Source organism: Eretmochelys imbricata, chromosome 3 (assembly GCF_965152235.1).
Source record: "Eretmochelys imbricata isolate rEreImb1 chromosome 3, rEreImb1.hap1, whole genome shotgun sequence".
Lineage (NCBI taxonomy): Eukaryota > Metazoa > Chordata > Testudines > Cheloniidae > Eretmochelys > Eretmochelys imbricata.
This window is the reverse complement of record NC_135574.1, coordinates 48047280-48063243: the sequence shown is the minus strand read 5'-3', so window position 1 is coordinate 48063243 and position 15964 is coordinate 48047280. Positions and strand designations below refer to the sequence as shown.

General features: G+C 39.8%; 1 protein-coding gene across 5 annotated transcripts in view; it reads left to right on the top strand.

Annotated features, from left to right (window-relative positions):
* Window positions 1–15964, top strand: part of DST (dystonin) — a 468940-nt gene that overhangs the window by 196873 nt on the left and 256103 nt on the right. For 4 of the 5 annotated variants that reach the window (XM_077811595.1, XM_077811599.1, XM_077811597.1 and 1 more), the window contains 2 exons: window positions 2891–2968; window positions 5496–5588. In XM_077811595.1, the coding sequence (XP_077667721.1) occupies window positions 2891–2968; window positions 5496–5588 (171 nt within the window). Of the gene's footprint in view, window positions 1–451; window positions 551–2890; window positions 2969–5495; window positions 5589–15964 lie in introns of all 5 variants that reach the window. The other variant, XM_077811594.1, reaches the window with a different exon arrangement.

Below are 15964 nucleotides of genomic sequence, written 5' to 3'. Positions count from 1 at the left end.
TAGGATTCTCTTTGATATATCCCACACTATGTGACTATTGATCCCAGAGGCATAAGTTGTATTTCTGTTGATACATACCACACCATGAACAGTGTGGGGAATATGAACTATTTTTGTCAGTCTTCTTCTGTGATCATGAAACTTCTTTCTTTTTATAGATTAATGTACTAGTTCTTTATCTCGTTTCCTTTTTTTCTTGGATTTTCTTTAGCAAATGTTGGATGGTTAATATTATTTCACATTAAAGAAAACAAAGTACAAATTGCAAGGAAAAAATGTCCCTGAAATTGTCTAATACGCTCCTCGGGTGTCATTTCCTTTCTTTGTGAGCATTACTTCCCTTGCTTGGTATTTGTTCTCTTCATTATGTTCTTCTGTTCATGCTCTTCTCTTCATTTGTGGTCTGTCTTGTGTCTTTGCTGTCCTATCTTCTGTCTGTTATATTCATTAGCCAAGGGAGCGAGATTTTTTGAAGACCTTACGGTTGGTGAGTTCAACAGAAGCATGCGCGTATGAACAGCATGAGGATGTGGAGGATGAGGATAAGGGGGTACGTGCCGACCCCCATAACTATACTAACTTAGTATTTGAAGTGTGGTGACTGCTAACTTAAAAGTAACCTGTTAGTTTGGTGTTCTGCCGTAGTTCAGTGGAAAGGACAAAAGAACTCATGCTGATCAACCAGGATATACATATTCTGGAAAAGACTGATAAGATGGAGATATGGACAAAGATGTTTTTTTCATTCAGTTCATTTGCAAACAGTGACATGCAAAGCTTTAAGATCTCCATTTATTTTCAATCACTACACTTAAAAAAGTTGTACAAATACAACACTATGTAGGCGACAATCAAAATACTATGTAATTATGTTATTTTATATTCAGTTACACTAAGATTTCTTTTTATTTTCAATCACTGTAATTTATGTAGCAATTATGCAGACAATATAAGCAAAGGGTGAAATCTTGGCTCCATTGAATGGAGTAAAACTCTCACATACAACATTTGTACAACATAATATTATGTGGAATTATGGAATTTAGATTAATTATGAAAATATTCTTTTATCATCACAAAGATGGTTGATCTGATTTAACTATGTCACTTTTCAAAGTAGATAGTGCACAGTGGTAGTACTCATAGCTATGTGTAGTGCTTCAGCTAGTAAATATATTGATTGCTTGTAGGGCTTATTTTATGGCAACAGATGCTGAATTACCAATTTTTTGACTGATTTATGTCATCCAGAAGGGAAGTATCTACTTAAAAACTGTAAAATGTTGAGTATTGGCTGGTCCAAAGGAAGTTGTTTCATGCCTCTGTAGAACCAGCATTGCTAGTGTTTGCTAAAGCAACTTTGTATGTTGGGGTCCAATTTCTATCCTTGGATGCACAGTGTGTCATGCTGCTCTTATGATTTCATTGGAATTTGTATGCTTTCATCCAAGGGCATAATGTGTCTCAAGATACTTGTACTTTAGCTGTATAATATTTCCCCTCTGTGATCTTATATTGTTACTTTTTGACAGTCTGGACTTCAGCAAACTCTCCTTGTTTTGGAAAGTAAGATGCCAATTCTGTAGTCCTTAGTCCCACTCATGGAAGTTATTCTATTATAAAAACTGCAGGGATTGATCCAAACCTTTCAGTAGTTTTAAAACAGATTGAAATCTTATATGGTAACGTAAAATTCCATTTTTGTGTTTTAGTCTCTGCTTCTTTTCCAATTGCATTTCATCATGTTTCCTCTTGGCAAACATGTGATATTCCGTGGGGGGGAAAATAGTTCAACTAAGGAAAATCTGTGACTGTCTGACTGTTTCACAGAGATTGTCTGAGGAAATACTCATATTCATCGCTGAGCTGTATAAGTGGTTTGTAGTATGCTTGAGCATATTACTGTGACAGTTTGTGAAAAATCTGAAATAAGGAAGAAGGATATTATATTATGATGACATAAATTTAACTGCTTTCCTATTGTTGATCTCTGACAGCTAAGTAAAAAACTCCTTTTCTGTGTAATTCTTCCTGCTGGTGATTTTACACTAACTGAATGCTGTTTTGCCATGTTTCCATTAACACACCATGCATAATTGTTTTATAGTTTCTTCTTTGTTGATTTGTTTTTGCTTTGGGATGAGGGGGATCCTTAACTTTCCTCATGCCTCACTTGCATAAGTGTTCACGTAGTAGATCACACAGTTGTGCTAGAACAGAAGTTAATGAAATCCTACCTGAGGAAGGAGTACACAGGTACCAAGACTGCAGTTATAGGATTTCTATTGGTAGGAAAGAGTTTATTTTCATGACATGTTTCTAAATATATATTTATTAATATGTAGTTAAAACACAAACAAAATCTAAACACACATCACACCTGCATACTAAGGTAAGTTTTCTTATTACGTTATTGCCAGAGTCATTAATTGGACAGCTCAGAGGTACACATGATTATTACTTGTGATTTGGTTTAACTGAAATGTTGTAAATCTTTTGTTATGATGCAACATCTAGTTATTTCCCACTATGGCTTCGATCCTGCAATCTGGTTCATATGGGTAGGCCCCTGTGCCCATGAGGAGCCCTCTTGACATCAGTTGCACTTGGCCGGGACACAGGCACCTACTGTAATGATCAGATTACAGGATTGGGCCCTTTGATTCTGCTCTCCAATAGTTGTGCAAATAAATTTCAACTGCAATGAAAACAGGCTTTCTATAAATTCATAGCTCAGTTACTTTTCCTTAAGTTTCAATTACACTTTTGTAATAGATGTAGAAACATTAGTGTTTTAAGGATTTAAAATGGAAACTTTTAAATCAGATTTTTTACCTTGTAGGAGTTTTGGTCTTTGGAAAATCTCATAACTTTCATTTTCTAATTTTAGCCCCGAGAGAAAGGTCGGATGCGTTTTCACAGACTCCAGAATGTACAAATTGCACTTGACTATTTGAAAAAACGCCAGGTATGGTAATAGTTTTAATAAATAAAGCTTAAGTGAAAATTGCACTTATACAGTTAATAGAAGCTTGATGGGGGAAGGAACAGCTATGCTATTTGTTCTTTTTTAAAATGCACACAGTAAAAATGGTTAGAAACAAGGATCTGATTTATTGTGGTGCCTGAACTGATGGTGGTGGACATTTGGTGATAGGGGAGATGTCGAGCAAAGGTGTAAAGCCACTTTTGTTCCTCCCTTGTTCTGAGGGGGCCCTCAGTGTCATCTCACTCCCAGCAAAGCAGCTGCAGATATTGCCCTAACTTACACCCAGCTGTCGATGGCCCCAGTTAGCCATTCTCGCAGCTGAGAATAGCTGGAGCACAGTAGCACTCAGGCCAATGCTCCCTTTTCACAGGAATTCCCCCAACCTGCATCCTATGATGCCTCCATGTCATGGGGCAGGTAATTTGTGAGAATTCCCCAGTAATCACTTATGGCGGCTTTACAGCCCTTTGGTGCTGGCAGAGCTGGCATGAAGAGTCGTGAGTTGTGAACTGGTGCTGATAAGCGTTTTTTGCTGGCTTTAAACATTGGCTGGAAGAATAGAAAAGTGACGCAATAGCAATACGTTCGTTTTAAATAAGAAATGCCACCTGCTGACATCTGCGCAATGAGGATTCAATCCCGTACCTCTGGAGTCAGTGGGAGCTTTGCAGCTAACCTCAGTGGAAATAGGATCTGCACTAAGAAAACGAATGGCCACACAGGCTGACAATCAAAAATAGCATATTTGTGCAGCCTAGACGCTGGTGGTTTGGTAGTGCTATAGCTTATTTCTAAATGGGAGACCCTGGTTCAATAAATCCATAAGACATGCAATGCGCAACCATGTTCCTTTTTATTAAGGTGCAGCAGTCAATGGAGATTATAGGTTTCAGCATGCAATGATCTGTTATGATCTGAGTATTCAGGACTCTTGAATCAAGGCAGAATATTGTATGGTGTCATCGGTGGTCTTTTCATCCTGCATGTCCGTATTAAATAGGATGGCTACTGTGCAGTCTCCTCTATTTTACACAGCTTAGGTGCAGCTCTTGGGACCTTGGCAAGTTGCCAGGGTGACCCTGATTTGTGTAAGGTTTCAGTGCCCCTGCCAGAGGGACTGCCAGTCTGGAGGAAGATGATACTTGCACACAAGTGGTTATCACAGACTTCAAGGATAAGGGAACTTTGCCAGCAGTTGGGGTAGCTCCCAAGAACCCTGGAATAGAGAAGGCACATTTAAAAATGATATTTGGAAAACATCTTGCACAAGATTGGTTGGGTGACTTCCCGTTGGAAATAGTGTATTGTGATTTAGGTTAGATAGGCCCCAAATATCCATAATTGTGAGGGTTAACTTTGGAAAGGCAAATGAGTAAAATAAAAGCAATATGTGACTGTAGGGTACATTTTTGTCAAAACTGAACAGTTTTTATAATGTAATAGGAGGGGAAACATTAGGATCTCTTAATTTTTTTTATAACTGTGGGATATATTTGTGTGTGTGTGTATATATATATATATATTGTTCCATGGGGAATGCCTACTGACAGTAGTTATACCTATGTGGGGAGTCAAGAAGAAAATATGGCCTTGCACATTAAATGTTGATGCAGTGTGTATCCTAAAGAACATACACAAATAATTATTGATTAATATAAGCATCAAGTGCATTTTATTTGGGTCATCTTTCAGTTGACAAACTAAATAGGCACATTTTATACATACATACATATATATGCACTTGATGTTTATATTATATATATATGATGAAGTGGAATAATATATATGAAGATGATAATAATAGGTTACCAAAAGGTGTCAGTAACCCATTCTGAATGAGAGATTATTGGAGTTGCAAATATGATTGACCATTGATTTTGAAACTTCAGTTAGTAATTTTAATCCTGTTCATTAGTTAAGATGTGAGAAACAATTTGAAGGTGTGAAGTGCTATATATTTGCTTATTTATGATTAATTATTATTAGAAATGTAAACATTATAAAATATTGTCATTGGTTTAGTGGGCCAAATTCTCTCCTGCAGCTGAGCTCTCTTTGGTGCAGGAGAGTGGGTGGAGGGGGAGGGTGCCAGGGAGCCAGTTATAGTTCCCTCAGTCTAAGGGCTGTCCTGTGCTGCTCTCGGGCCTGGGATGACTTACAACAGTCCACTCTTGTCCGTACCCTGATGTACTACACCCCTAACACAGCCTCTCTATTTCTGACATGCCCTTTGCACCGGGATGTGGGACAGCTGGCACAAGAAACTTTCTAGCTGAGAGTTCGTCCCCACTAGGGTGCTTCTCAACTGGCCAGTTACGACCAGAAGTTGGGTCCTTTGCACTGCACAAAGGAGACAGATTGTATTGAAATGTGGCCTAATATGTTTGTTACTGAATACATTACGGATTCAAGTAGTGTTTAGTTTACAGTCAAACCCGAGTGGTGGAATAAACGTTTTCAGCACCAATTTGTTTCAGCTTTTACATTTATTTTTCCACAATGGCAGGTGAAACTGGTAAATATTAGAAATGATGACATAACAGATGGAAATCCCAAGTTGACTTTGGGGTTAATATGGACCATAATTTTGCACTTTCAGGTAAGCCTTGTTTCTCTTGACAATATATGTTCAGTCAGATACTGTGTTCTCTGGTAGGCAATTATCATGAGTGCACGAATCAGTTGCAGTAGGAATCTGTAGAAACTGTATAATGTGGGATCTCTCTTCTCCAGTGTTTGAAAATTCTGATGACTTATATGATCAAATATACACACTGAATCATAAGCTACTTAGTTAGACATCTCATTCCCTATTTGTAGAGAGATTACAAAAATAGCCAATTTTATGGTTAATTTTATAAAGAACAATGCTTTTTGTGCATTTCTTTCAGTTCTAATAAAAGGTTCTTGTTTTGTTGCTCACATACAGGCTTGTTTTGTTGAATAATAAGATCAGAAAAATACAATTGTTTTTGCATCTTTTGGAGTTTGTTTTCTGCTGATTTTGAGAACTGAAAAAATGTTACTTCTAACATTTTCTAAAAATACGAATCATTTAAAAACATTTGATTTTGAAGGCAATACATTTGATGGTAATACTGGATCACACTAGGCTGGCACTAAAATTTTTCCACAGTGATTGGATTGTGTACAGTATAATTCATCTTTACAGTATGTGGTATAGAATTGCTTCTCAAAATTAGAGTTAGACAATGGCACTGGAGGTAGATGATGTAGTGCAGATGACTGTTAAACCTTATTTAGTGTGACTACTGCAGTATTGTTAGAAACCAGTTCCTTCTGGTGCAGGCATTTTAAATGATCAGAAGCCTGCATAATCAAATAACAATATGTGGCATAGCATCATACTGTTACTGTTTAGGATTTTTGGTTAAAAAACTGTATTACCAAAAGCCTTTTACAGTGTAATTTAGCTTTCTAACTATAAATCGTAAACAGGAATAGGAAGGAGCATAAATATATAGGAAAAATGCTATGTTTAAGTATATGTATTTATGAAAATTGGAACAAGTAGGGGTTAAGTATACTTACATTCACTGGAACTACTCATGTCGTGTGCATAAGCACTTTCAGAATTGGCCTGTTGGTTATCTTGTTATCAGTATTGTGAAGCACCGAGGAGAGTTTTGGGTGTATGTAAAAAGACAATGAAAGTAAAACCCTCAAGTAACTGTCTCTATCTGTAAAGAATAATGAGGGAAATAAATTTATAAATTATGTGAACCACTTTGACAGGGTGTTTACCATTATTTTCCATGAGCTATTTTCCATTGCACAAGACTTAAATAGAAAACTTCTTGAGTTGCAGTTGTAGGTCTAATTCAGTCTCATTTAATGTTTGTTTCCACCAACCTGTATGTTATGTCATACCAAAATGCACTAGCTGTGATCTAATGTGTGAGACTTGAACAGAACTAGAGTTTTAAAAATAAATAACTATTAAACCACTCTAGGAAATATGAAATAACTAAAAATTAGAAAATCATATTGTTGGAGTTCTGCCTCTTTACACATGAATGGGTGCACTCTCTGGACCAAATTCAGAGGTGATTTTTAAGTTAAACCCCTTTGCTCTAATATAGACTTCTTTACACATTGGAGCCTGTTCCTCTCATCAGTTGCCTGCATGCAACTTCTTTTGGAGTCCATGGTAGCTTGGTGCAGTTGATGGGATAACCAGGTTCACTGGATGTAAACAGATCCAAGGGAGAGCGAATGTGAGGGATTTGACTTATACACCTTACACATTACTTTTGGATTTTACCTTGTCTTTTGTTAAGAAAGTTTGCTGATGCTGGCTGAATTGGAATCAACAATTCTCAGTGTGAAGATATTGCACTATGCGCTGTTATTTATATTTGTTCTAATTACATTGCAAGCTGGGAGGTTTGCAAGGTACCAGGGATTTTTTTGGCTCTGGTTAGTGATCTAAGTTGTTTGCCACAGTCATGATGCTTGTTTGGGGGATAATGAGATTTCACCAAAACAGAAAATGGTTCTAAGGGCTTTTATACTAGAGGAAGGCATCATATTTAAAAATAAAACATACAGTGTACATTTGAGGCTCAGTTCTCTCCTGCATCTGAATTATGCTTGGTTCACTGGGAGAGGAGATGGCTGTAGTGCGCTGAGTCAGCACCAGCCTAGTCCCAGATCAGCATAAGTTCTGCTCTAAAATATGTTACTGCCTTCTGCGGCCTGTGCAAATCAGAAGGTTGCAGGTATATTCTGCTGGATGGAGCCCTTGGTAATAATACATACAAGGGGTAGAAATGGTAGCATATTGCTTTCATTAATTTCTTCTGCATGCGTTGCTGGGCATGTATGTTGCAAGTTATTCTGCCCTTTTGGTGTGGAAAATACACAAAGCATATATATTTCCAGGATATAGTCTTTGTTTTATTTGTGCATTTCACATATTTTTTGGGGGAAACAGTTTATGGTTAATTTTTAAATTCAAGTACATAATGCAGTGTGGACTATTTTGTGTGGTATTATGTCTAGAACACTTAGTCAAACTAATAATGTTCAGAATTATATACCGTATATACACTGTGCAAGATTAATTATAATTGTATAGATTGTGTAGCAAATTCTTCCTTCATACCTATACACCTCCACTGAAAATGGAGTTGCACAGGTATAAATAAAGGTAGAATTTGGTCCTGTAAAAATATGTACACATTTTGCAAAATAGCATCTACATAAATGCATGAACTTTTGTTTCCAAAGCCCTGCATTTAAAAATATTTCCAGCTGACCTGCACTCAGCTTAGTTACATCTGATTTAAGAAAGAAGGAAAATAACTTCCAGGTTAAAAAATCCTAAATCTGCCAAACTTCAGGAGTCTCAGGCACTTCCAAACTGTCAACCAACAGATTTTATCTTCCTCAGCTTCCCATTGTCAGACTCATCTTCACATGCCACACATATCCTTAACCTTTGTCCCATCCCAGCAGCCCATGTTCCATCCAGCCCTACACACCCTGAATGATAAAATGCAGAGAAAGCATCATTCTCTCAGATGCATGTGGGCTGGCATCATCTCTTTCCTCTAATCAGCAAGCATGTGTTTTTGCCACTGGTGTTCTTGCCTGTTAGGGTATGTCTACGCTGCAGCTCGGAGTGTGCTTCCCAGCACAGGTAGACAGACAGGTGCTAGCTCTGCTTGAGCTAGCATGCTAAAAACAGCAGTGTAGTGGGAGTAGCACAGGCAGTGACTCAGGCTAGCCCGAGAACATACCCTGAGAATCTGGGTGGCTTTGTACTCAGGCAGCTAGCTTTGAGCCGCTGCCCATGCTAACCCTGGCTACACTGCTAGTTTTAGCATGCTCGCCTGAGCAGAGGTAAGGCATATCTGTCTGTGTGTTCTGGGAAGCATGCTCACAGCAGTAGTGTAGACATACTCTTACTCTGGTCTCTGCTCCATGCTAATCTGTTCGCCAGTCAATCCTTCCTCAGTCTGTCTCAAGGCAGTCTGTTAGTCTATTGGCTCAGTTTGTTAGTCTATTGGCTGTTTTTCTTGCAGGCAAGAATAGGAATGGCGGTCTCATGCAGTGGTTTTCAAACTGGGGTATGCATATCCCTAAGGGTACGCAAGCTCCCGTCAGGGGATATGCGAGAAAAATCCTGTAACGGCGGACAACACACTTCATTTAGTAAGATTTGGCATTCTAATCATAGGTATATTATGACCCTGCTCAGATGGGGATACACTGTAAACTACATTATTTGGAAAGGGGTACGCAGCCTAAAAAGTTTGAAAACCTCTATTGGATACAGCACCAGGCTGAGATGCAGGAGATTCGCCCCATCCCCTTGAGCAGGAACCCTCTTTTTGTTCTGTGTTTGTACAGCAGCTAGTACAATGGAATCTCGGTCTATGACTTGGGCCCCTAGGTGCTAGGGTAATACAAATAATAATAAAGATAAGGAGACCTGTGTCCAATTCCCAGCCACTCTGGATTCAGCTTCCCACCTCAAATACAGATTTACTGTATGATGCGATCCCCCATCTTTAAAATGGGGATAATAATCCCTTACCTCGCAGGGGTGTTTAGAGGATGACATCCACTGATAATTGTGAAATGCTCTGTTGTCATTGTGGTGAAGGACATATGAGCACCTGAATAGACAGACACACATGAAGACTGCCCAGTTACTGTGGTCTTCCCATTTCCTTTATCAGGTTACTAAATGGTCATAAAGTGAAATTTTGACACCCAGCATCCATGTGGCCTCTTCTGCTTTGGTTATTCTGACTCCTCCTCTTGGCTGGCAGCAGTCTATGAGGCGTGCTGCCTGCTTTTCTGCCCTCTCTGCTTTGATCACGTGAATATCGGGGGGAGGGACAGCTCAGTGGTTTGAGCATTGGCCTGCTAAACCTAGGGTTGTGAGTTCAATCCTTGAGGGGGCCATTTAGGGATCTGGGGCAAAAATTGGGGATTGGTCCTGCTTCAAGCAGGGGGTTGGACTAGATGATCTCCTGAGGTCCCTTCCAACCCAGATATTCTATGATATGTGATTGAGATTCTGGGAGTTGGGCTGTTCCTCCTTTCATGCCTATTTTTGGTCTTCTAGCGGAGTTGGCTGGCCTTGAACTCACCCCAGACATTGGGCTACCGTCACTAGGATTCATGTTTAATCTGCTTCTGATTTAAAACAGCCAGTGGAAGGTCAAGGACTGATCTTTTCAAAGATTTAAAGATGGAGTTAATACAGTCAGTGGTCTAATCTTTGGCTGTTAGAGGGGATAAATTAAGCTACATACCCTGGGATTTTTTTATTCCCAATATGAAGCATTGGAGCATAAAAGACAGCTTTTAAAGGAGATACTTGCCCTATTTTTGTCCCCCAGAAGAACTCACCTCCAGCAACTTGTCATATTTGCTAAACCTCAGCTAAAAAAATTGGTCTGCATTTTCTGGAGTTGTTGCAGCTATCAGAATCACAACAAAGGCAATATGCAATGAAGAAGAGCTCTGTGTAGCTCAAAGTTTGTCTTTCTCATCAACAGAGGTTGGTCCAGTAAAAGATATTACCTTACCCACCTTGCCTTAGCAAAGGCAATAGCCACTTGAGCTGTTGGACTGGACAGTCATATTTAGACTGCGCTCCTAAACATGGTACATTACATTGCCATTTGGCTCATCTGGTTGATTCTCTCCAGCTGTAGGTGGGTAGGCCTAATAAACTCACCCACTAAAAGCATGTTCCTTTTTTACTTTGCCTAAAGTCATCTCATTGGATACCTTTCATATCCCTCTCCTCGGTCCACCTCTGTTGCTGACGTATGTGAACTGTTGGGTACCTGCACAGTGCCCACAAGCTTAACAGCTCTTTCTGATTTTGAGGCACTAATTGCATGAATAAGCTGACACAGCTGTGGAGATGAGCTTCTGTTTATGTTGGAACCTCTTGGTTTCCTTTCTGGAGCCCTTCTTTGGTGCTCAGATAAGCAATTTTAAGATTCAGGTTGTATTTGGCATAAGTTTAGCTCTTTGTGTGGAGTCCTATATGTGGTCTGCTTTGTGCTGTGCTACTCCTGGCTGATTTCTGATAAGAAGGTTGCTGTTGAACTGAGAACCAACACTTTTAGTTATCTGCAGCAAGGTGCTGATTCTCCACTTCATCTGCTGTGCTGTAGAGGCAAAAAGAGACCATAAAGAAAGAATTTAAAAGTCTATCTTCACTTATTAAAACCCAGTTTTGCTCTGGTTATTTAAAGACGGTAGATTCTGGAGTCAGTTTAGAGTGCAACCTGAGTCTACTTTATTCCTGCTAATGACAGGCAAGGAATTATAAAGAATAAATCAACACAGGAACTCTGTGTATAAAAACTGGGTGAACACAGTGCTGCAAACTAACGAACCACATGGCTTTCTGCTGGTGATGTCACCATAAGCAATAACACAGCAATTCAAAGTCAATAAAAGAATACAAGTTAGGCAATCACATAAGGATATTCTTGATTATAGTAAAAGGAGTCTGTGTTTATATACCAGATGAATGCCGTGAGTTAAGTAATAACCTTCCATGGCCGTTTGATATCTTAATCTTAACCTCTTGTTTGCACACAAGCCTGGCTCTCAGACACAAATCAAGTTATAGTTAAGTATATTGAGGTTAATAGTTTAAAGATTTTATCTAATCCTTTTGTCACCTAGGTATAGTTTTCACCTGTTGATGGGTTCTTGTGTTTCAGATAAACTCTGTCTGTAGTCTCTCTTTAATACTCTCTGGGGAAATTCATCCTTAACTCTAGTGAGTTTGAATTTGGCCCTTTGCTTTGTTTTTATCTAACATCATATAGCCACAGGTGGCCATTTGGGTACCTGGGTCTTCATACTTGGTGATGGTGTTCAGCTTCACTTCAGGTGTGGTCAGCTTGTCATCATGGTCCTGGTTGGCTTCTGTCTAAGGTCTTGTGACTGATATCATCAGGGTCCAGGTTTATTCCCCAGGTTTTCACTTGGAGTTCAGTGGTAGCTTCCTGTCATTCTTTAGGATAATCATATTTCTAAGTCTTTGCTGTTTGGTTTAGAGGGAAACAGTTTCCCATTTCTGAATCTCCAATTTAACTGCACGCTCTCTGTCACCTTCAGTGACACAAGTCTCAGGAAGCAATCAGCCTTTTTTTTCTGTTGTTTCAGTCTTTGTCATTTTATCTTTGACTCACTTACACTTTCATTTGTCCTGTGTTAAGACAGGATGGCATGAATGCACAGTTGTGAAAGCTCTTTTTACTTGTAATGGCTGATTGTAAATTATCTTTGACCTTGACTGTTTCACTGGTTCAATGAAAATAGAAAACCTATGTAAGAGAGTGCTCTTAATGTTACTCTTTTTTAGTTTATGTAGAACAAAGAATAATAGAAAGTATTGTAAATGGGGAGGTGATGGCCTTGTCTCTCACTCAAAAATATTGTTAGCTCATTATAAAATGAGTGTTGAACACGCAGGTTTCTTGTCTATCTCTAGGAAGATACTTTAATACATTCAGCAAGTATTAATAATAATCACTTCAGTTGTCTTTGCAATGCAGCTATTTTCATTAACATTAGAGAACAGTAGATTGTTATACATAAGTAGTACATTAACGAGCAAAGCAGCCACATTAAACCACAATGTACCTTGCATATTCAGCAGCACTTGACAGTAGTCAGAAACACTGAATTTCTTAGCCACTTGTCCGTATTCTTTTTTTCCCCCAAACCTTGATCTCTTCTTAGGGAGTACAAGAGGATAGCCTGCTATTAGGAAATGTGTGTGCCATATAGGGCGAATTCTTAATTCCTGAGGTCAAAGGGACTCCCCATGAGTGGGGCAGAGTAAGAACAGATAAGGCCTACTTTTATAATTCAAGCAAAAAACCACAATGGCCAACATTTTCAAAAGTGACCATTGATTGTGGCTACCTTAATTTTTGGATTTCCACTGTAAAGGGGTCCAATATTCAGAAAATGATGAATACTCAATTTTTGAAAATTAGATGAAAATTAAATTGAATAACTAAAAATCACTGATGTGAGCTGTAGCTCACGAAAGCTCATGCTCAAATAAATTCGTTAGTCTCTAAGGTGCCACAAGTACTCCTTTTCTTTCTGCGAATACAGACTAACACGGCTGTTACTCTGAAACCTAAAAATCACTGGTCACTTTTGGAAGTCTTGACCAGTATGCCCACCGGGTGGAGGTGTAGGAGGAGGGCTTGTGATGACAGCAAAAGCCATTATGTGCTCTTTTTTTTTCCTACTGTCTCAACGTAGATCTGATTCTACATTCTCTAGACATCAAAAATGCCCATTGAAGCTGATTGGCATTTTGAGTGCCCAAGCAATGCAGGAGAAGGCTTTCAGTTTATAAGAAGATGGCATCAGTGTGCTTATTCAACAGATTTTAAAAAATACATAATATACAATATTTTAAAATTCTGAAAATTTTATTTGTCAAAATAACACTACATAATCACGCCATTTTCAATTATTTTGATAATTTATTTCAAAATACCTGTTAGCAAGTATGTCTGTAACAATACAGACACACACAAAAATTCCTTCAGGAGAAGAGAGTTAAAGAAACCCCTATGACAACCCAGTTCCTGTTTCTCTGCCCCCTACTTACCCCTCCCCCACCCAGAGCCCAGCCACAGGCCTGCCCGGCCCAGATACCTGTACTTCCTGCCCCCAGAACCCAGGGATCCAGAGGGAGAAACAGCCTGATGCTCAGTCCCCGGCTTGCATGGAGTTTCCTGTGTTCTGCTGTCTCCTTCCCTCAGGGTATGCTGGGCACTACAGCTGCCAGGAAACCTCTAGCTCTGGGGTGGCCAACCTGAGCCTGAGAAAGAGCCAGATTTTACCAATGTACATTGTCAAAGTGCCACAGTAATACATCAGCAGCCCCCCATCCGCTCCCCCCCACTCCCAGTGCCTCCCACCCACCAGCAGCCCTGTCAATGCCTCCCCTTCCCTCCCATCAGCTGTTTCAAGCCATGCAGGAGGCTTGGAGGGGGAGGGAGAAGAGCAAGGGCATAGCAGACTCGGGGAGGGGGCGAGAAGGGATGGAGTGGGGGCAGAGCCAGGGGTTGAGCAGTGAGCACTCCCCAGCACATTGGAAAGTTGGCGCCTCTAGCTCCAGCCCTGGAGTCAGTGCCTATACAAGGAGCTGCATGTTAACTTCTAAAGAGCCACTTGTGGCTCCAGAGCCACCCCTGCTCTAGCTCCCTCTCCTTCCCCCCAGCAGTGTCTTCTATGTGCAAACTGGGCTCTGCTGGGTCCAGTGGCTCCTAGTAGTGGCCAGCAGCATGGCAGCTCATTTCTGGATGGGTGGGGGTGGGGGGGAGAAGGAAATAATGCGCAAAACCAGTTAATTTCTGCAAAATTCTGCATTGCGTAGTAGCGCAGAATTCTCCCAGGAGTAGGACTCCTTATACCCCATAGCTGCTGGATTAATTGACTCATCCAGCTTCCCAGCCTGATCAGCCAATTAGCTTGCACATCCTCCATCAGCTTTCTTCAGGGAAGCTGATAAGTCACCAGAGTGCTGGCTCACCTGCCAGCTTCCAGCACTCTGTCCCAAGATGGTATTGGTGTTTTATTTGGAGCCATACCATTTTGCATTAGAACCGATTACTTGTCGGTGGATAAGCCAGGTTTTATATCTAATTGTGCTAAATGAAATAAGTGCCAGCCAATCAAATTGCTGAATCTTGAATCTTCTTTCCTGAGAAAGGAAAAGATGGAGGGTTACATTTGCAAACAGTAATACAGCAGTTTATTCATATAAATATATAATCCTTTTTACAAGGACAATACTTATATTTTTTAAAAAATTGAATTTCAGTTCACAGTTGTGCAAACCCCCCTCATGGAAATGGTGTTGAAGCCAGTGGGTCTTCTGTGAAGCAGGGGATGCAGGATTAGGCCCTATGTCTGTTTTGTAAGATAATTAGAATACAGCTTTTATAACCAGTAAGTGGAGCAACAGTCCATATGAACAGGAACCATATGAATGGCTGTATTCATATACACCAGACTAATTCCCCCCAAACATGTGATGTATAATACAAATACTAATACAAATAAAGTCCATGGAACAGGATGTTGTCACAGTATAAATATCTCCCACTTTGAAAATAACTCTCTTGGCATTTCATCTACATTTATTTTTGATAAATGTCTTCTTACCTAGCAGCTGATCAGCATTATCTCATGACAGCATTCTATTCCACCATGGTTAGGGGGTAAATTTTCTAAGCATTGCTTTCAGTTTTTAATCGAGGCACTGCTTGTTAAGATTTGTCAGGAGTGGGGCAGCTATATCCTTGTCCAATTCTTTGAAAATTAGTAGCATCTTTTTAATATTTCATAGGATGTCTTCAGTAAAATATAAAATGATGTAAAGTGCTTAGGGTTATTGGCAGACATGCCAAACCCGTGAAAAAAATGCAGATATTGGGCTTGTTTCTGGCTTAATTGGTTTGTGAGTTGCTTGTTGGCTAGTTTTTGGCTTTTTGCTTGTTTGGCTTGTAGCTTATTGCTTCTTGTACCTTGTTGGTTCTTTTTTTTGATTGGCTGCGGCAAGCAGGGCAAGGAGGGGAGAGGGTCAGGGGTGCACAATGGGCCCACCACAGTCCCAGACTGCACGCCTGGGGGGATCTAGTCACATAGAGCTTTGGGGTTCTTAGGGTTTGGGTTGTTTCTGCCTTTGTTTTGGCCTTGTTTTGGCCTTTGTTTAGCTTGATTTTTGGCTTATTGTGAAAGTCGGGGTACTCATTGACCGCGTGAAAGTTGGCAACTGTGGTTATTAGGGATAAATTTTGAAACATTTCTTGGGTTTTAGCAATGCAATTCCTGTTGAGGTAAAAGGAGTCACTTGGCTGAAACTGCTAACCTTGTTTTTAAGTGTTTTTTGCACCTTTGCCTCACTATAAGAAGCAAACACAGCTTAGCCTG